The sequence below is a fragment of the Remersonia thermophila genome, chromosome 2 (genome assembly GCF_042764415.1).
Source record: "Remersonia thermophila strain ATCC 22073 chromosome 2, whole genome shotgun sequence".
In the NCBI taxonomy this organism is placed as follows: Eukaryota; Fungi; Ascomycota; class Sordariomycetes; order Sordariales; family Chaetomiaceae; genus Remersonia; species Remersonia thermophila.
Genome location: NC_092218.1, coordinates 1,278,170 through 1,297,361, shown reverse-complemented (window position 1 = coordinate 1,297,361; position 19,192 = coordinate 1,278,170). Strand labels below are relative to the sequence as shown.

The 19,192-nt window shown below is 62.9% G+C and overlaps 5 protein-coding genes across 5 annotated transcripts; 2 read left to right on the top strand and 3 right to left on the bottom strand.

The window, feature by feature from the left end:
* Positions 1–162: 162 nt before the first annotated feature.
* On the bottom strand, positions 163–1,065 carry VTJ83DRAFT_1807 (uncharacterized protein; the record flags this gene model as incomplete). Its single annotated transcript, XM_071008007.1, has 3 exons — positions 163–603; positions 651–926; positions 1,012–1,065. The coding sequence occupies 3 exons, from the start codon at positions 1,063–1,065 to the stop codon at positions 163–165; spliced, it is 771 nt and encodes a 256-aa protein (XP_070868347.1).
* Positions 1,066–3,002: 1,937 nt separating this feature from the next.
* Positions 3,003–5,174, top strand: VTJ83DRAFT_1806 (uncharacterized protein; the record flags this gene model as incomplete). The annotated part of the gene is made up of 2 exons (XM_071008006.1): positions 3,003–3,544; positions 3,683–5,174. The coding sequence occupies 2 exons, from the start codon at positions 3,003–3,005 to the stop codon at positions 5,172–5,174; spliced, it is 2,034 nt and encodes a 677-aa protein (XP_070868346.1).
* A 1,444-nt stretch (positions 5,175–6,618) lies between these two features.
* On the bottom strand, positions 6,619–9,783 carry VTJ83DRAFT_1805 (uncharacterized protein; the record flags this gene model as incomplete). Its single annotated transcript, XM_071008005.1, has 2 exons — positions 6,619–9,252; positions 9,358–9,783. 2 exons carry the CDS (start codon positions 9,781–9,783, stop codon positions 6,619–6,621), a joined length of 3,060 nt encoding a protein of 1,019 aa, XP_070868345.1.
* Positions 9,784–12,512: 2,729 nt separating this feature from the next.
* Positions 12,513–14,018, top strand: VTJ83DRAFT_1804 (uncharacterized protein; the record flags this gene model as incomplete). The annotated part of the gene is made up of 4 exons (XM_071008004.1): positions 12,513–12,729; positions 12,782–12,877; positions 13,039–13,579; positions 13,691–14,018. The coding sequence occupies 4 exons, from the start codon at positions 12,513–12,515 to the stop codon at positions 14,016–14,018; spliced, it is 1,182 nt and encodes a 393-aa protein (XP_070868344.1).
* A 1,119-nt stretch (positions 14,019–15,137) lies between these two features.
* On the bottom strand, positions 15,138–17,468 carry VTJ83DRAFT_1803 (uncharacterized protein; the record flags this gene model as incomplete). The annotated part of the gene is made up of 2 exons (XM_071008003.1): positions 15,138–16,893; positions 17,185–17,468. 2 exons carry the CDS (start codon positions 17,466–17,468, stop codon positions 15,138–15,140), a joined length of 2,040 nt encoding a protein of 679 aa, XP_070868343.1.
* Between the last annotated feature and the right edge of the window lie 1,724 nt (positions 17,469–19,192).

The following is a 19,192-nucleotide window of genomic DNA, read 5'->3' as shown; positions in this document are numbered from 1 at the left end:
CCCATGCCCGACCCTGACCATCCATTCCATACGAAACCCCGTTTCCTTTCCTTTCCTTCCCTTCCCTGCCGTGTCCCGAGACGTGACATACATACATACATACATACACGAGAAGCCTCTGTTGCGCCCTCCGCTTGCATCTCCACCCGCCCGAGCTCCCCTTTAAAAGATTGAGTTGACAATGTTGCTTCCGATCGTGGCGCCGGCGCCAAAGATGGCCGCGTTCCCCAGCTTCTTGCCAAACTTTTTGCCGTGCTCGGCCATCTTGCTGTCCTTGTGCTCCCCGCCCTCGGGGGGCGGCCCGCCGGCGTACGGGCCCGGGGCGTGGGCGTGGGCGTGCTGCGGCTGCGGATACCCCGGGAAGGGCGCCGCCGGCGAGGCCGCAGGGCCCGGCTGCTTCTCGCCCTGCGGGTCGACGACGACGTAGTTCTTGGGGAAGATGCCCTCCTCGCCCGTCCGCAGGTTGCTCCCGAGCCACCAGTCGTCGTTCATGTACTCGTGCACGGCGACGCGGTCGTCGCGCTCAAAGGAGAGGTCGCGCGGGTCGGTGGCGGCGTAGCGGTACAGGGCGCGGGCGTGGACGAGCACGGGCTTGGAGGGAGGCTCGGCGGGGGGGCGGGGTTGGTGCGGATGGGGAGGGAGGGGGGCACGGCGGTGGAGGCGGCGTAGGAGGGAGGGGCCGGGCTGCTGCTGCTGCTGCTGCTGTTGTTGGTGGCGCCCGCGACGTTGGCGCTCAGAGGTGTTGGGGTGGGGGCGGAAGGGGTTCTGGTGGTGTTGGTGGTGTTGGTGGTGGTGGTGGTGGTGGCGGCGGTGGCAGCGGTGCTCCGGCCGGCGGCAGAGAGGGGGGTTTCGGCGGGGAGGAGGGAGGAGATGGAGTCAAAGGCGGCATCGCTTAGGACGCCCTTTTCGAGGAGGGATTCGAGTTCCTGGTAGGAGGAGGAGGGATGGCTGTGGTGAGCCTTGCGACCTATGCACGGGTCTGGAGAGAAGAGGGGGAACTCAATAACGTACATTTTTGATCAGGCGGAGAGACCGGTTGGTCTCGATGATGGTTTGACGGTCCATGGTTTGACGATGTTGTGGTTGTTGATGGTGATGATGATGTTGAGGTGGTGGATACTGATGATGATAATGATGGGAGGTTGTAAGAGTACGGTAACCTGACCGATAACGTTGGTTACCGAATTCGCAGTAGTTCGTTGCTCGGCAGAGGGAATGCGGCGAAACGCCCCCGCGATGGGTGGCGGGAGAAAAGGCCGTGTGGCGCAGCCTCGTGCCGAGCTGACAGGTCCCTGACAAACCCACCGAATCCACTGACGAGTCCCCACCGTCCCCGGCTAACGGGTCCGCTGGCGACGCGTGTCCAGACGGGGAATTTCTGCTGTGTTCGGGTGTGCAGGCCCGGGGTCGCTGAGCACTGTGAAAGCTGTCGAGTCAAGTCCCCCAAGAGCCAGGAGTGGAGACGACCCAAAAAGGGACAGCGTCAAACGCCAAGCGCCAAGCGCCAAGCGCCAAGAGCCGAGCGCCGAACCGCGGTGGGGGCTCCCGGGGGGAAACGGAGGCTCCAGGGCCTCCCAGAGAATTGTCGATCGGAGCTTTTTTCAGTCGTTTGTTGGTTTGGGAGGGGGAAGGGGGGGGGAGCCGATCATACTCTCTCCGAGGCCCCTCTCATGGCCCAATTTGCCCCTGACGTTGGACGTTGCACAGTTCCTACCGAAAATAACCTTCTAATGTTATATCTGAGCACGATAACTATAACCAAGTTAGTTATTGGCCATTGGAGTTTCGCAAGCGGCCCTGGGCCTGCTGGCAGTTGCACTGGTGTTGTTGTGTTCTGTTGGCCGGCATGGCTCCCCTGGCGCCCCCCCCCCCCCTTTTTCTTGTCGCTTCTTCGGCTCAGCCTCCCGGGCCGCAGCCTCCCGGACGCCGTCTTCCCGGTCAGCCAGCCATCGGCAGAGAATCCCGCATTCTTCACGAGTAACTGCTCTGCACTAGTTACTACATACACCCTAACATGGACGTTCACCAACATTCACCCGGCTCGTTCGATCAACGTCAACTCCCGGCTTGTTGGTTGGCAGCTATCCTCTTCCCCGGTCCTGGCCCTTGCTCAGCTTTGACCTCTGACTAGCCCAATGCGTTCTAGCCACCTCGCGGCACACGTGCGAAGGCGTGGAGGCGTGGTGTAGCGTACTATACTAGTACGTAGTACGGTGGAATCGTGGAGATCTCCCTGCCCGGGCAAATAATGTATCCTCCTTGCATAAAGCCCTGGCCCACCACGTGCCGCCATGGCATCATCCTGCACCCATCATCCACGCCCGGCGCGCTCCTCGGCAATGTTAGTGCCCTGTATGAACTTCATAGTGTACATGCTACTACGATACTTGTAGGGCGTGCGGGCCCAGAGCCGCCTCTGTCGCATCCTTCAACTCTGGTAGCGACACGGCCAAGTCGCATGCTTCGTCAAGGCTAGCGTCGAGATGCAGACGACCGGCCGAGGTCATCAGCGCGACCACGATGTCTGCCAACAATCTTGGCGGCGTTGCTGACTGACGTGCTGACGGGGTTCGGCATGGACCGAATCGGAGGCCATGCCGAGCCCATAGTCTCCCTCACGTTCCATCTTGGCGATGCTGGCACCACGCCTGGTTTCCCAGAGTTGCATCGCGGCCAGCCCGGCATAGTCTTCCAATATTGTTGTCCTGCCCGGTCAGAGCCCCCTCCCCCCACCCGTCTACTGCCGTACCCGGATTGCACCTCGTAGACCGTTCCAAACTTGCAGGGGGGTTTTTGCCCCCCCCCCCCCCCCCCCACAAGGCGTACCACGTACGAAGGAAGTTCCCATGAGGCGTGCGAGGGGCAACGATGCCGACGAGGGCGGGCCATCGACATCGGTATAAGATGGACGCCGCGAGCCCGCTCGAGGGTTCGTGTTTCCCATCTGGTCCGGCAGAGCTCACCGCAAGCCCTCAGCAGCTCCCAGTCGGCGCTTCATCATCATGACCAGAAGGGTTCGTACCTATCTTGTGGCGGCCCTCGCGCTGCTCGCCAGCCCCATCGGCGCCGCTCCCCAAGGCAAGGGGAAGGGCAAGGGCAAGGACGACGGCCCTGCCGAGGAGGTCTTTGACTACATCGTCGTCGGCAGCGGTCCCGGCGGCGCTCCCATCGCCACCAACCTCGCCAAGGCCGGCTACTCGGTCCTCCTTCTCGAGGCCGGCGAGGACCGGAGCGGCGACCTCAAGACCAGCATCATCTCGCTGGCCGCCCCCACCATCAACGACTCGTGGGACTTTTACGTGCGCCAGCACGATGACGAGACGGTCGAGCTCAAGAACGGCCACCTGACCTTCCGCAAGCCCGACGGCTCCCTCTGGGCCGGCAAGGCCTGCGATGCCCCCGCCGGTTCTACCCTCCTCGGCGTCAACTACCCGCGCGGCGCTACCCTCGGCGGTTCGTCCGTCGTGAACGCCGGCGTGGCCGTCCTGCCGCCCAACAGCGACTGGGACCACATCGCCAATCTCACCGGCGACGTGAGCTGGAAGTGAGTAATCCTCCTGCATTTCTCTCCATCTCCGCGCCTCCCCTGCAAGAGAGGCAGAGTCCTTGCTTGGAAGGAGACAAAAAAAAATGAACAGGGTAGCTAACACGGGGTCCCTCCCCCCCCCCCCTCTCCTTTCAGCGCCGCTTCCATCCGGAACATCTTCCAGCAGGTCGAGAAGAACCAATATCTCCCTTCGGGCACCCCCGGCCACGGCTTCGATGGCTACCTCCACATCAACAACAACGACGGCGACATCTTTGCGCGCAGCCAGTCCACCGTCGACGTCCTCGAGGCCATGGTGGCGTCGATCGGCGACGACCCTGCCGACACGCTTTCGCTCGTCACGCGCGACATCAACAACGCCAGCCCGACCCGCGACACGACCCAGGGCCTCTTCGGCCTTCCCTTCCACGTCAACGAGACCTGGGGCCGCTCCGGCGCGCGCGACCTCATCCTCGCGACGCTCGCCGAGAAGGACGCCAGCGGCCAGCCCAAGCACCCGCTCACCGTGAGGACCAACAGCCTCGTGACCCGCGTCCTGTTTGACCCGCCGGGCCCCGGCCCGGCCGGCCAGCCCAAGGCCAAGGGCGTCGAGTACCTCGAGGGCGCGTCCCTCTACCGCGCCGACCCGCGCGCCAACCCCTCGGCCCCGCTCGGCACCCCCGTCTTCGTCCGGGCCCGCAAGGAGGTGATCCTGTCGGCCGGCGTCTTCAACACGCCGCAGCTCCTGCTCCTCAGCGGCATCGGCCCGGCCGACCACCTGGCGGCGCACAACATCTCGGTCCTCGTCGACCTGCCCGGCGTCGGCTCCCGCCTGCAGGACAACCCCGAGTTCCCCATCGTCGGCCACTCCCCCTCGAACCAGTTCTTCATCACGTACCCGCTGCCGGGCGACCCGAGCTGCCTGTTCCGCTTCGGCCCTCCGGGCGTGCCCGACCCGTGCGTCGACGCCTGGCTCGAGGACGCCGGCCCCTACACCCGCGCCGGCTCCAACGCCAACGCCTTCCTGCTCGCCACCAACCACTCGGTCAACGGCGAGAACGACATACTCGTCTTCGCCATCCCCAACTACGCCTTCCGCGGCCACTGGCCCACGACCGCCGAGCTCGGCCCCAACCTGCAGGACCCCCCCGGCACCATCGGCCTGTCCGTCGTCAAGACCAACGTGCAGAGCCAGGCCGGCACCGTCCGCCTGCGCTCCGCCGACCCGCGCGACCCGCCCGACATCAACTTCCGCGTCTTCTCGGGCGCCGGCGGCGCCCTCGACACCGAGGCGATGGCCGACGTGGTCGCGTGGGCGCGCGGCGTCTTTGGCGCCGTCGACGGCCCGACGGGGCCCCTCGTCGCCGCCGAGCCGCCCTGCTCCGCCGGCGCCGGCGGCAGCTGCCGCGAGTCGGACAAGGCCTTCATCCGCGAGCAAATCTTTGGCCACCACGCCACGAGCACGGCGGCCATCGGCGCCGACGGCGACCCGCTCGCCGTGCTCGACTCCAAGTTCCGCGTCCGCGGCGTCAAGGGCCTGCGCGTCGTCGACGGCAGCGCGTTCCCCCGCACCCCGGGCTCGTTCCCCATCGTCGCCACCTTCTTGATCAGCGAGAAGGCGAGCCTGGACGTGCTGGCGGATGCTTAAGGGGAGAGACGGGAAGGAAGGGGGAGAAGGTAATTGAGATTCGGAATGGCCATGGATTATGGGAACGGACATTTATTTAGGGAGGGCAAGGGGGGGGAGGAGTTTGTGTGTTTCGATCCTTGTTGGTTTCGCCTTGAGCATTGTTACGAATAATAACAAATCCACTTAATTCGTTTTACGTTGACCATGTTTCGTCTCCAAGAAACAAAAAACATGATGAGCCTGCGTGAACCTTGAATGGTTGACAATCTCCCAAGACCGATCGATCGGGGGGAGGGATATCCTTTTGATAACCTCCCTAGGTCAGCGGCCTGGATCAATATCCGTCCGGTCCAGTCCATGGTGGGGGGTGGTACCGTGCTCTACCAGATATAGTAGTTACACACCGAATAGTATAGTACCAGAGCTTCTTCATTTTGACTGCATCATCCATCCCTGGTTACATATCTCCTCTTTCGAACCGAGAAGCAATCCCATTCCATGCCTGCTGTGCAACCCAAACAGCCCTGCCGCCCGGCCGTCCCGCTTGGATCCGACAGTTATTATTACCTCAGTCACCCAGCCAGTCCCTAGCTGAACCTAGGGACCAGATATCTACCTAGTTAGGCATCTACGAGTTCTCAAGACGGAGGAGCCATGGCTGACCTCCAACCACCGCTCACAAGGCGTACGGCACGGAGCACTGGACCTTACGATCGTCCGTCCTTGGCGGCAACGCCCAAGCCAAGGGAGCATAGATGGACACGGATGGCCTGCTTACCTAGGTAACTATACAAAATGTCCATGACTTGCTCATGCACACAGACACACACACACACACAAGAGAGACAGGAAAAGAGAGAGAGAGAGAGACGCAAGTCCAATGCTCCCAGACTCCCCATCCTACGCCTGGTTCCATGACGCTCCAACCCGGCGGAAAAGAAAAAGAAACCAAACCCATCCAAACCAACCCGGCCTTGCACCTTTTACACCCTCCTCCAACGACAATCTACAAAGGGAAACCGTACAGATACCTAGGTGCCTTACCCTTCAAACTCTACCCCCACCACCTTGGGCGTCTCCATCACCCCCGTCCTCCTCCTCTCGCCACCGCCACCACCACCACCACTATCAACTCCCTGACCAGCCGCCGACTCCACTCCCGTAGGCACCACCTCATCGCTCGCCTCCGCATCCGCCCCCGTCAGCAGGTCCCGATCCGAGCTCCTCACGCTCCTCCGCTCCGCATCCCCGCCGTACGCGCCTCCGGCGCCCTTCCCGCCGGCGCCGCCGGCACGCGGAACGTCATCGTCGTCATCCTCGTCGTCGTCCTCGTCCCCGGAGCGCCGCTGCTGCTGCTGCTGCCGTCCTCCTGCTTGCTGGCTCGCGAGCGCGCTCTTTTCGAGCTCGCGCTGCGCCTCCTCCATGCGCCGGCGCACCTCGGCGGCGACGCGCATGCCGTCCGTCACGATGTTGTCCAGCACGCCGCGCAGGCCGCGGCCGGCGCCGCCGGCGACGGGGCCGCGGCGCCGCTGATGGCGCGGGCGGCACCGCCGAGCCCCAGGCTCGTGAAGGTGGTCAGCGAGGAGGCGCCGGCCGGGCTCGCCGAGGCGGCGGAGGCGAGGCCCTCGATGACGTGGAAGGAGGCGGGGAAGGCCGTTTCGAAAAAGTGCTCGAGCAGCTCGTCGGCGAGGACGACCATGCGGAAGGTCGGAAGGGTGATGTGCAGGGGATTGGCGGGGTCGAGGGCGATGTTGGCCTTTTCGGACTGGGCTTTGGACACGCTGCGGCGGGCGGTCGGGTTGTTGTCGTTGGCGGGGAGGGCGGGCGGCGGGTGGCTGCTCGGCCGCGCAGCTGCGGCCTTGGGGCTGCCGGGCGGCGAGTCCATGGCGAGGAGGTCGTCATCATCATCGTCGTCGTCGTCGTCGTCTCCGATGGCGAACGCGTCGGGATTGGCCAGCTCCTCGCCGGCCGGGTCCTCGTCCAACCGCGTCGCTTGCAGCTTGGAGCCCACGTCTTGGACGGAGCCGTCGGGCTGGTTCCTCGGGTGGTCCGGGTCGGCGTACTCAAAACACCTCCGGATGAAGGCGCTGACGCTGCCGAGGAACCGTTCGCTCACGGGCTGCCCGGGCACGTCGCCGGGGCCGACGACGCCGTCGGGGCCCAGCGCCAAGGCGGGGCTGGACGAGCTGGCCCCCTCGAGCCCCCGCCGGGAGAGGAACAAGAGGGCTTCCGACATGCGCAGGATGCCTTCGCGGTCGACCTTGCCGTCGCCGTCGTCGTCGTAGAGCTCGAAAAAGTAGTTGATGGAGCCCATGATGTCGCGCTTGCCCTTGATGCGGGCCATGCCCGACACGACCTTCTGGAGGGTCAGGGTCGAGGCCGCGTCCGTGTCCCAGTTCCGAAAGAGCCTCTGGAGGAACTCGTGGTCGGCCGGCTCGGGGCCGGAGCCCCAGGGCGACAGCGGCTCGGCGCGGCGCGTGCTGCCGTAGCCCCTCTGCTCGGCGACGGGGTCGCGGCGGGGCGCGGCGGGAGAGTCCGAGATGGCCCACTTGCACATGGCGGCGAGGAACTCGCGGAAGGCGTCGTAGTCCATGAGGCTGGTGCTCGGGCCGAGGCCGACGCGGCCCTTTTCGACGCCGTGGCCCTCCGAGGCGGCCTCGGCGATGCGCGAGCGGCTGGCTTTGGCGCGGCGGGCCTGCTCCTGCTGCTTGAGGAGCTGGTCCCGCTGCTGCCGCTCGTACAAGACGCCGTAGAAGCGGTCGTAGAGGGCGCCGAGCTCGTCGCTCGAGAGGAGCTTGCTGTCCGGGCCGAGGTTCCGAATGGCGGTGCGCTTGGCGAAGCTCTCGATGTTGTTGAGGACGGCGTCCTTGTTCTTGAGGCGGAGCTCGGTGATGGTGCCGTGGGTGATGCCCGAGAACTCCTTGAAGGCGACCACCATGAGCTCCTGGAACTTTGTGACGGCGCGGAGCTTGGGGTTCTCGGAGGCGGGGTGGGCCGACTCGTCGAGGCGGGCAAAGTAGGACTTGAGGACCGAGATGAAGGCGCCGTCGTCGGCGGCGTCGAGCAGCTCCTCGCCGTTGATGCGGAGGATGGCCAGGCCGACCTGGAACAGGACCTTGGGCCCCTCGACGAAGAAGACGTCGAGGACGCGGAAGGCGAAGACGAGGGGCATCGAGTTGATGTAGAGGGACAGGAACCAGGGGAGCGAGACGACCGAGAGCTGGACGTCGCTTCGGACGAGGTGCTCCCAGAGGATGGGCATGGTGCGCTCGACGAGGGCCTCAAACACCTTTTGGTCGAGCAGGGTGCCGTACATGGTGGTGGAGTAGTAGCCGGGGACGAGGCGGTCGCAGAGGGCCGAGAGCAGGAAGAAGGCCTGGGTTTCGGACATGTAGATGAGCAGGGCGGCCACGACGATGTTCATGGCCTGGCAGTAGCCGACGTCGGCGTTGACCCAGCTGTAGGCGGTGAGGACGCGGCGGAGGCGGCCGATGCCCTCGTCGCTCTGGAAGCCCGGGTACTCGGGCAGGCTTCGGTTCAGGTCCTTTTCGATCTCGTCGATGGCGAGCGACTCCTTGCCCTGGAACTCGGCCAGGGTGTCGGCGTAGAGGGTGGGGTTTTCGAGGCGCAGGTAGATGGAGCCCGACGTCAGCTCCCAGATCTCGCCGCGCAGGCGGTTGGGCAGGCCGACGCGGATGAGCTTGTGGAAGGTGGGCTGGCGGAGGAGGGTGGCGTTGCGGCCGTTGTCGCGCAGGTACTCGGCCCAGAGGCGCATCTTGGCGCGGTCGCGGAGCTTCTTGGGGTCGCCGGGGTACTTGAAGAGCATGCCGAGGCCGGCGTCGGGCGGGACGGCGTTCTTTTGGTCGTCCGGGCGGAGCAGGTACTCCGAGTAGCACTCGGCGATGACCCTCTTGAGCTTGGCGACGTTGCCGACGTTGGCGCGCAGGCCCCTTTTGAGGCCGTCGCAGAAGCGCTCGCAGGCCTGGCGGCTCCCGGCGAGCTGGAGGGTGATGCGCTGTTCCCGGAGCTCCTTCTTGTCCTTGTCCTTGGCGGCCTCCTGGCTGACGCCGTTCCACGTGGTTATGGCGAGGGCGAACTGGGTCAAGACGAGCAAGGGTCAGACAAAACAAAGCCTCTGGCCGGGGGAGCCATGCCGTCCCCGCGCTGGTTTCCCCTCTCCCCTTCCGATGCGGCGGCCTACCTGGAAGTTGGCGCTGTGCAGGCGTTCGACCCTGCGGATGGCGCAGAGGGGGAAGGTGAAGCCATTGCCGTTGGGCCCGCCGCCGTGCGTCTGGCCCGTGAAGATGGACGAGGTGGCGGTGGTGGCGGACTGGAGGAAGCTGGAGGGGGTGGTGGAGAAGCAGAGGAACGACTCGGAGAGATGGAGCTTGCCGGCGTACTGGAACCCGCGGTCGCGGTCTCGGTCTCCCTGGGTGGCGTTGGCGGGGGGGATGGTGAGCTCGGCCGTGATCTCGTAGAGGGGGTGCTGGGACGACGGGAGACGAAACTGGCTCTGGAAGAGGGACGCTTTGGAAGGGTTGCGGTCGGGGTCGGACGAGATGGAGAGGCCCTGGGTGGGATCCAACAGCTGCTGGGCCTTTTGGACGAAGCTCGACAAGCTCAACATGGCGAGCGGCTCAGCGGCGGCCCGATCCGGGAGGGGAGGAAGAGAGAGGGAGAGAGAGAAAAAAAAAAAAAAAAAAAAGGGCGGGCCACGACTCGGAAGCGAGAGAGCGAGAGAAGGAAAAGAGATGTCAAGCGTAGGAAGGAGTCGAGGATGGCCGGGGCCCGGATCGCATGGCCCGGCGGAGGCGGCGGGTCGAGCAATTGACCCCGGGGGGGTCAAATGGGGGAGAGACGGCGGGGATCTCGTCGATTCGTCGGTGGTGGTGGTGACGGTGGTGGTGTTGGGCCGACAGGCGGTCTCGGGACTCGGGTGGGAGATTGAGGTTGCGGTTGTGGTGGAGGGGAAGCGGGTGGTTGAGAGAGGGGGGGGTTGAGAGCTGGGCCGGAGTTGGAATCGAGGTTGAGGTTGAGCGAAGCTGGAGCCTCCATGGACGTGTTTCCCAAGAAGCGTCAGCCTGGCCGGATGGAGCAGAAAGCAGGCATGGCCCGGATGCCACTGACAGGACCGACTGACAGCCAGCAGCCGCCCACCCGCCGAGTGGGCCCCGGCAGAGTCAGGTGGGGCTGCCGGTGCTGGGAGCGAGGTGCTGGAAGCCCAGCATGTACTGTGTACTGTGTACTACTACAGTGCTGCAAGTGCTGCAAGTGCTGCTGGAGGTTAGTCGAGATGGGCCGCCCCCTCGAGAGCCGACGGGACCCCCGCCCTTCAAGTCTTGGCGCTCGGGCTGCTCGGGTGCCCTGGGCAGGGCAGGGGCCGGGCCGTCCAGTGTGCCCGGTTCCCCCAAGGTCAGGTCGCCAGGTTGGCAGCTTGTGTGCGACACACACTGCACCGTACAAAGTAAGGTACTGCCCGGTAACGAACTGCCCGTCGGGTCTCGGAGCACCTCATGTGCTGTGTTAGTTACTGCCTACCAACGGGTCCCCCAGGCCACCTCAGGCCGGCCAGTGTCGCGTGTCTGGGCGCCGCGTCCCAGCGCTCCCCTCCCCCCCCTCCACAAAGGTCCACGCCCGGGCTGGTCTCATCTTCCCGTCACGGGCTACCTGAGTTATCCACAATCCTCAACTGCCCTGGGCCTCTCACCTCCACACCGAAGTGGAATCGAGGCCCGGGTGGACCGGACTGGACGTCCGGGTCCTCGGATCGGGCATGGGCGGGTGAGGTCCAGCCTTCTTTTTGGATCTCTTGAGACAGACACACCGTAGCTCAGCGGCCGCTTGAAGAAAAGCCAAGAGTCCTGTCCTCTGAGTCTGGGTCTTGGGGGGACCAATGTCACAGAGCCTCCCAGGGCAGCAGGACCACACGGCTTGCACCTCAGGTCAGGGGTAGTTGAGTTACATCAACGAACAACCTGACCTACCTAGTGACAGTGACCTCACTCCCTAGGTACACAGTACTCCTCACTCCTCACTCCCGTCACCAACAAAAAAACCGGAACGGGCGTGCCTTGGTGTACACTCCTCGGGCATCCATGATAGGTAGTTATCGCCGTCCAGCGATCTCGATCGTGTCCATGCCCCCCCGATCAGCCCGCCGGCCGCAGGTCCTGCAATCCATGATTTCGGGAACCCTGGCCTCGGCTAGGTTCCCGGGGCATTGGCGATGTTGGAATCCTCCCCCCTTCCCTCCCCTCCCCTCCTCCCGGGTTCATGGATGGTTCACTCATGGTTCGTGGATCCTCCTCCTCCGTGTTAGTGTACAAGTACTGAAGCACCGGCTCCCCCTCGCCCCCCCTTGCAGGCCACGGGCTTGTCTTGTCGCCAAACGTCATTCCTAGGTCCTTTGCTTTCCCGCGACAACCAACGTCGCCCCCCCCCGCCCCCCCTCTCGGATCGCTTTCCTCAAACACGTTGACCGGGCACCGTCCTTCCTGGGTCCCGGTTGCGGTGCTCCACGCTGCGATGAAACCCGCCCAGCCCCCGGCGCCCGCTTGTTACCTTAGGGGGTTTAAGGCCCCGAGCTACCACTTGGCCGTCTGTACATACCGTAACCTTGCTAAACATTGAGCATCTGGGGTTGGGCCGTTCATGTGAAATGCAGGGAGCGCCGTTGCCATTTCTCATCCAAGCCGCCGCTGACGCCGACGCTGACGCCGCCGCCGCCGCCGCCATCCCCGTCGCATCCATCCCATAGTGAATCCCCATAAACCCCAATCCCGGCCGGATATTCCCGTATCCAGATGCGCACTCCCTTCATCATCTCCCTCGCCGCATCCAGCCGGTCCGCCACTCGCATATCTTTCTTGTCTTGTCTTGCTTTTGCCCCAATTTCTTGCTTGCGTCGTCTGCTTTTCGACGCAATAGACAACGCTTCTTTTCTTTTACATGACCTCTGAAAGAATATACCCTCAAACTCGAGACTTGTTCGTTTGATTTTCTTGAACCCTGGGCAACGGCAACAACAACAGCAATAACAACAACAACAACAACAACTCCATTTCCGGGTCCGATTCTATATCCCCCCTCTCGCCTCGCCGGCTCGGTGCGAGACGCAACGGCTTTCTTGCAACCCAATCGCTGCCCTTTGCCACGTCCTGCAGACGGCCATCCACCGCGACCACGTGTACCTGCAGCCCTATCTTAACCGGCAGGCATCTCGGCCCAAGTCCTCGAATTGGAGGGCGCCTCTATCGGTACCTATCTTATATGTGGTCGCGCCCAAACACCGGGACCCCACCGTTCAAGACACTGCCCTCTCGAGACAACGCCGTCGACCCCATCCCCATCAACACCATGGCGACCACGGTCGCGCACGCCCAGGCAGTTCCCCCCGGGCTGCACCCCTTGCAAGCCGCAGCGTTACGAGCGGCCCAACAACAGCAGCAGCAGCAGAAGCAGAAACAGCAACAACAACAACCACCGCATCATGACGTCGACAACCAACCCTTCGACCCTACCTCCCGGAAGCTGACCGTCCACGACTTCGTGAGGGTGCGGACATTAGGAACCGGTGCGCCCCTTTGCCCTCCCGGGTCGCGCGACGCTAACTCACAACCCCGTAGGAACCTTTGCCCGCGTCTGCCTCGTTCGTCCCTCCCACGGCACCCTAGAGGATCGCAACAAGGTCTACGCTCTCAAGATATTACGCAAGACCGAAGGTAAGCTCGCCGCAGGGCCAGATAGGACAGGGCAGGGCAGGGCAGGGCAGGGCAGGAGAGGACAGGACAGGACAGGATAGGACAGGCCGGGGGCCCATGAAACTCTTTCAGAAAGAACGCACAGCCTGACATATCTCCCTCCTCCTCCCTTCCGCGCGCAGTTATCCGGCTCAAACAGCTCGACCACGTCCAGCATGAGCGCCAGATCCTCGCCGACGTTCGGGGCCACCCCTTCATCACCAACTTCATCACGTCCTTCGCCGACCACGACTTCCTCTACATGCTCCTCGACTACGTCCCCGGCGGCGAGCTCTTTACGTATCTGCGCAAGCTCCGCCGCTTCGACGAGGACACGACCCGCTTCTACGCCGCCGAGATCGTGCTCGTCCTCGAGCACCTGCACGAGCAGCAGGGCGGCGTCGCCTACCGCGACATGAAGCCCGAGAACCTCCTGCTCGACGCCGACGGCCACATCAAGCTCGTCGACTTTGGCTTCGCCAAGCGCCTCGGCAACCGCGAGTCCGGCCACCCCGTCGAGACGTACACCCTCTGCGGCACCCCCGAGTACCTCGCCCCCGAGGTGATCCAGAACAAGGGCCACACCACCGCCGTCGACTGGTGGGCCCTCGGCGTGCTCATCTACGAGTTCCTGACGGGGTACCCGCCGTTTTGGCATCAGAACCCCATCGAGATTTACAAGCAGTGCGTTTTCTACATCCGATCCAACCATCCCCCACCTCCTCCCCAATCCATCTTCCTTGCTGACCTCCCGCCCTTTTTTTTTTTCTTCTTCTTCGTTTCCCCTCTGCAAAGAATCATCGAAAAGCCCGTCGTCTTCCCCCAGACCCCGGCCCTCTCGGAGCCCGCCAAGGACATCATCCGGCAGCTGTGCACCGTCGACCGCTCGCGCCGCCTCGGCAACGTGTCGGGCGGCGCCGCCCGCGTCAAGGCCCACCCCTTCTTCGACGGCGTCGACTGGGACGCCGTCTACCACAAGCGCCAGCGCGGGCCCATCATCCCGCCCATCCGCCACCCGGGCGACGCGAGCTGCTTCGACATTTACCCGGAGGAGGACGCCCGCAGGGACGAGTACACGGACGACATGAAGGCCAAGTACGACGAGTACTTTAAGGACTTTTAAAACACGAGGCTCTTGGGGGCGACGGTGTCACGGCGTGGTCATGATGGCGGTCGTATTCTGCGGTGGCTTGTTGGTTCGTTTCCTTGGTTCCTTGCCTCCTTTGTTCCTTCGTTCAGAAGGGTCGTTGGTCTGTTCACGACATGACATGACACGACATGGCGTGGGAGATTGAAATTCAAGTGCCGGATCCGGGGGAGGAGAGGGGAGGAAGAGAGAGAGGGGGGGGTGAGGAGGCAGGCAGGGTCTGCGGTTCGGTTCGTCGTGATTAGGTTGGGTTGGGCTGGGTTGGGTTGGGGTTGGGTTAGGTTGGGTTTGGCTTGCGGGAGCTGGTTTCCACAATGAAGAGGTACCTTTGGTGATTTTTCTTTTCCTTTATTTTTGTGTTTTTTTGACAAACGGGGTTGGTCTTGTTTCTTTTCGCCCTCAGAGAACGAGCGAATACCCGGTGTTCCTTGGGTGAGGTGGGCGGTAGGCTGTTCACGGGGCGCTTCAACAGACAGACAGGCAGGCAGATGGGCAAATCCTTATCTACGTTGGTTTTTTTTTTTACTTGCTCGTTGGTCTTCTAGCATCTTTTTTGGCTTTTCGGTGGTTTGTTCGCCCTGGCCGGGTATCCTGGGTGAGGTGGAAAAAAAAGAGACGAAAACAGGAAACAGAGAGAGACACAAAGAAAAGAAGGGAAAAGAAAACATGGAAAAAAATAAGAGGGAAAAGGAAAACGAAAACATGAAAAAAAAAAAAGAGTGAAAAGGAGAAAGAAAAGGGAAAAAAGAGAGAGAGAATAAGAGGTGGAAAAAGGGGGGGTGATAATATAGCATGGCTTGAAGAAGTTCTACCTATAATATCCTCATCCCATCCATGTCCACCCTCGGGATATCAAGCCCATCCACGGGATTGCCATGGATTCCGAGGATGCAAAACAAATGAGCCATACACCCAATTGTATATATATATATATATGCATGTATATACGTACTCGATGCAGGCAGCTTGTTGTTGACCACCTCAGACATGCTCCAGCTTCCAAGAGGACCCCACCGAGAAACCGCAGGGGCTGTAGGAAACAAACGCTACACAGGACAAGAATGACAATCATGATCCACCACGGACGCCGACGGCTCACCACCAACCCTTCCACAACCACCACCCCGCGGCCCCCACCGCCACCGCCGTCCCCATGGCCGCCGCGCCCTCGCGCGTGCTCCACAGCAGCGCCGACCAGCCCACCACCACCTCCTTGCGCCGCGCCGCCGCCCGCCGCTCCCACGCGTACACGTCCACGGGCACGGGGAGGCGGAGCCGCGGATCCGTCGTCGTCGTCGTCGTCGTCGTCGTCATCGTCACGGAATCGTCACCTCTCCCTGCAGCCGCAGCGGCGGAGGCGGACGTCCCCGCCGGCTCGTCCTCCGCGTCCTCCTTGGCGTCGAGGACCTCCCTCGGCGGGCGCATCTCCTCCTCCCCCAGCACGGGGACGCGCGCGCGGAAGTAGACCGGGCGGTGGTCGCTCGTGGCGAGGAGCGGGAGAGCGTCGTAGGCGAGGACGTCGATCTTGACCCGGCCCTGACCCTGGCCCTGGCCCTGGCCTTGATCCGTCCCGTCCCGCGCCGCCCAGTCCGGCACCTCCCAGTACAGCACCCGGTCGCACCACCCGGGCCACCGGTGCGGGGCGAACCGCCACGGCACGGCCGGCACGCCGTTCTTGGGCCTCCTTTCCTCGTCCCCGCTCTGCGTCCGCCCGGTCCCGGCCCCGGTCCCGGCCCCGGCCTCGTCTTCGGGGCTGGGCCACGCGTCGAGCACGTCAAACTTGTACGTCGGCCCGAACGCGATGTCGGCCTCGCTCAGCCCGTGCAGCGTCCTCCCGGCCCTGCGCTCGCGCGTGAGCTGGTCGCGCGGGAGGAAGGCGTCGAAGCGCCGCTCGGCGGGGGCGCGGGGGTCGAAGGAGGGGAAGACGGCGCCGGGGGGAGGGGTGCGGCTGCTGATGCGGTAGTTGAGGTCGCCCGCCACGAAGAGGTGCGTCGTGGGCTTGTAGATGGAGAGGTCGTGGAGCGCGGCGGCCTGGGAGGGCGTGAGGGTGGCGGTTTCGGAGCTGCGCTGGGGGAGGAGAGGCTCGACGGCCGAGTCGGCGTCCCCGTCGGTTTCGGACGCCGTGTCGTCCTCGAGCAGCTCGTCTTGAGCTTCTTCCTTGCTCGGATCAGGGCCGTCGCCCGTCGTGAGACGCTGCTGCTGCTGCTGCTGCTGCTGCTGCTGCTGCTGTCGTTTCTTCTTCCGCATCGGCGGCGCCGTCTCGCCAACGCCGGAGAGGTCGGGCGTCGGTTCGGCCGGCGCGCGCAGGATCGCGTCAGCGGGGAGCACGTCGCGGGGGTTGGCAAAGGTTAGCCCCCCGGCGATGCTGCGCCAGTTGGCATTGCGCTTCTTGAGGTTCCACTCCATGGCGGCGAGGTGGGCGGCGACAAAGGTGAGCTCGGTTTGTTTCCCCTGCGGCGGCTGCTGTTGCTGCTGCCCTTCCTCGCCGCTTGTTCCTCCCTCCGTCCACGTTACCCTCAGCCCGACCGCTCCCTTGTTCCCCATATCCGCCGCTCCAAACCCGCATTCGGCCTCGGCGATGTTGGTCACGGCGGACGGGTCCCGCGCGTACAGCAGGAGGGCCGTCATGCCGACGTTTTTGGCACGCACAAGCGTGTACGGCGGCGAGCCCGATCGCCTGCTCACGGCGGAGGCGGCCTGGTCGGGGGAGAATTCCGTCGTGGGCGCATCGCCATACCCGAGAGCCCAGGACGAGGCGAGGTTGAGCGCCTCGCCGAAGCGGGCATAGTACGGGTTCAGGAAGTAGGACCCGATGAACGAGTACGACATGGGCGCTATCTCCTGGAGCGAGCTGTTTTTTTACATGTTTTGTTAGTATTGCATGATGCCAATCCAGCCATGTGTGTATGGTGACATGGTGAAACACCAAGAGTCGAACAGAGACGTTTGGTGAAGATCACAAGGCAAATGAGCTGCGGTTCATCTCATCTCTCCTCCATCATAAACCCATGCATGCAGAAAGGCGAACCACGGCCACGCGGTGCTTCGCCTAGCCTAGCCTGTCTGCATGACATCCGGGGTATCTAGGTAGATATCGATAGAATAGAAAAAAAAACAATAAAAAAAAAAAAACCAAACTTACAAAACCACCAAGTCAGGCAACCCATTCCTGCTGCTGGTGCTGGTGCTGCTGCTGCTGCTGCCGTTCCCATTCTGACCCGTCAACGCTCCATGCAGATGAGCCGCAAACACGGCGGGGTTGATGAGGCTCTGTGCGCAGTTGAAGGTGAGGATAACCACATCGAGCGTGGAGAGCGGCGCCATATCGGTGGATGATGGTGTTGTGGCTGCAGCCTGGGAGGTTGCCGGTGCGGCGTCGTTGGCGGACGCATGCGTGCCCGCTGCTGCAGGATCCGTGGAGGGCATTGCGTTGATCGGAATGCAGGCTTATTGGCCTGTCCCCCGGCTATAATCAATATGTACCTATGTGTGGATGGATGAATCGGATGACCGCCGGCGGGCGCTGCTGGCGAGGAACCTCTCTTTTCGCCGGGCACCCCACGAGACGAACGGAAGGGCCGAGTCGAAAATCCCAAGCCCAAACCAGGCCTCACCAAAATATAACCACCTGCATCAAAGAGGGAAACCCAGCTTTGGTCCCGCCGCCAAGCTTGGAGGTGTGGCGATCTGGACCGCCTGAACCCGCGGGGCGGCTGCGTGATGCTGTCGGATGCGAGACGAGATGCTGGCGAGCTCGCTGCAGGGATGCCGGATCGGGCAGCGACAAATTGGGAGGGCGTTGCAAGAGCTCGATGACAAGCTGCAGCTTCGAGCCTGTCGACGTGACCAAGAGTGAGAGTGTGTGTGTGAGAGAGAGAGAGAGAGAAGAAGGGGGGGGGGGACGTGAGTGGAGAGGCTTGATTGAGCTCAGATCGCGCGGACCCCCCAACACACACGGATCAGGGCAGCGGACGGTCAGCCGTGGCTGTTCCTTGCACAGGCTTAGCTTCCTAAGCTGCTGCGGGCCACAAAATGCATGACACTACAAGTTGCACCCCCTCAAGCTTATGTTCCAACCTCAAGCTCTCCACGGAGCACATCAGAGGGTGGCGCAGGCCGTCTTACCAACCCCCCTTTGCTGCTCACCGACTTCAGTCCTACTTACAACAAGCCCTCCGTGTGTGCTCCCTGGAGACATCCCGGGCATCCCGACGGGTGGCGTCGTCCTAGGCATCCGCACAGCCCGCAAGGACCATGACGGTCATGCCACACGAAAGGAGGCTGAGCACGCTTCTCTCCCGCTCGCCTACGGCATACTAATGTGACGGCACAGAGCATCGTAGGCTCGACACAAGAACAGCCAAGAGCAAGAATGAAAAACGAAAGACCTGTATTAAGAAGAACTACCTGAGATGAGCGCAGTTTGGGCATCATTTCCCCGAACCCAAGCCATCGAAATGTTCCCTCTGATCCGAGACCCAAGAAGGCATCGCTGGACCCCTTTTCCACTCTTCCCCCCCGCCAGCTCTTCATTGTCACCGATGACCGGACCACTCCGAAAAGCGCGAGGCCTCTCGTCGTCTGTCCGCCCATCCGTCCTCGCAACGCTGACCAGGTTCTAAGAGTGGAAAAGTGCCTTGCCTGGAAGAAACAACGGCTGCCGCCCCCACGGACAATCCTGATGCCTCTCCCGCCTGCCAGCCGACCTTCCTTGCTCTGAAACATTCCTGTGATCCCCGGGGGCTCAGGCAACAGCCGTGGCTGATGTCTTCGCCATGTACCCCAACCTCGATCTCCCCGCCATGACCGTAAACGTTGACCAGGCCCGAAACCCCCCGGCGCGCGTTGCCGACCAAAGGGGGTCCCAGCCACCGCCATGACAGAACCAAGATTGCCTTGCCCATCCCTTTCGTCCTTTGCCATTGCCAAAAGAGAAACCAAGGAAATCGCTTCGTCCCCTTTACCTCCCCACAAGCGATACCCGGTGCGTGGTAAAATGCAGATGTCGCGAAACGAAATGCAGAACCAGCAGAAAGGAAACAAACGCAAAACAAGGCAAGAGGGGAGAGATGTTGAGGTGGCTGTCCGATTCCCTTCGGCGGGGAGAAGAGGCGGCTGCCCAGGACAACCGGCGCCTGCTTCCACGATCC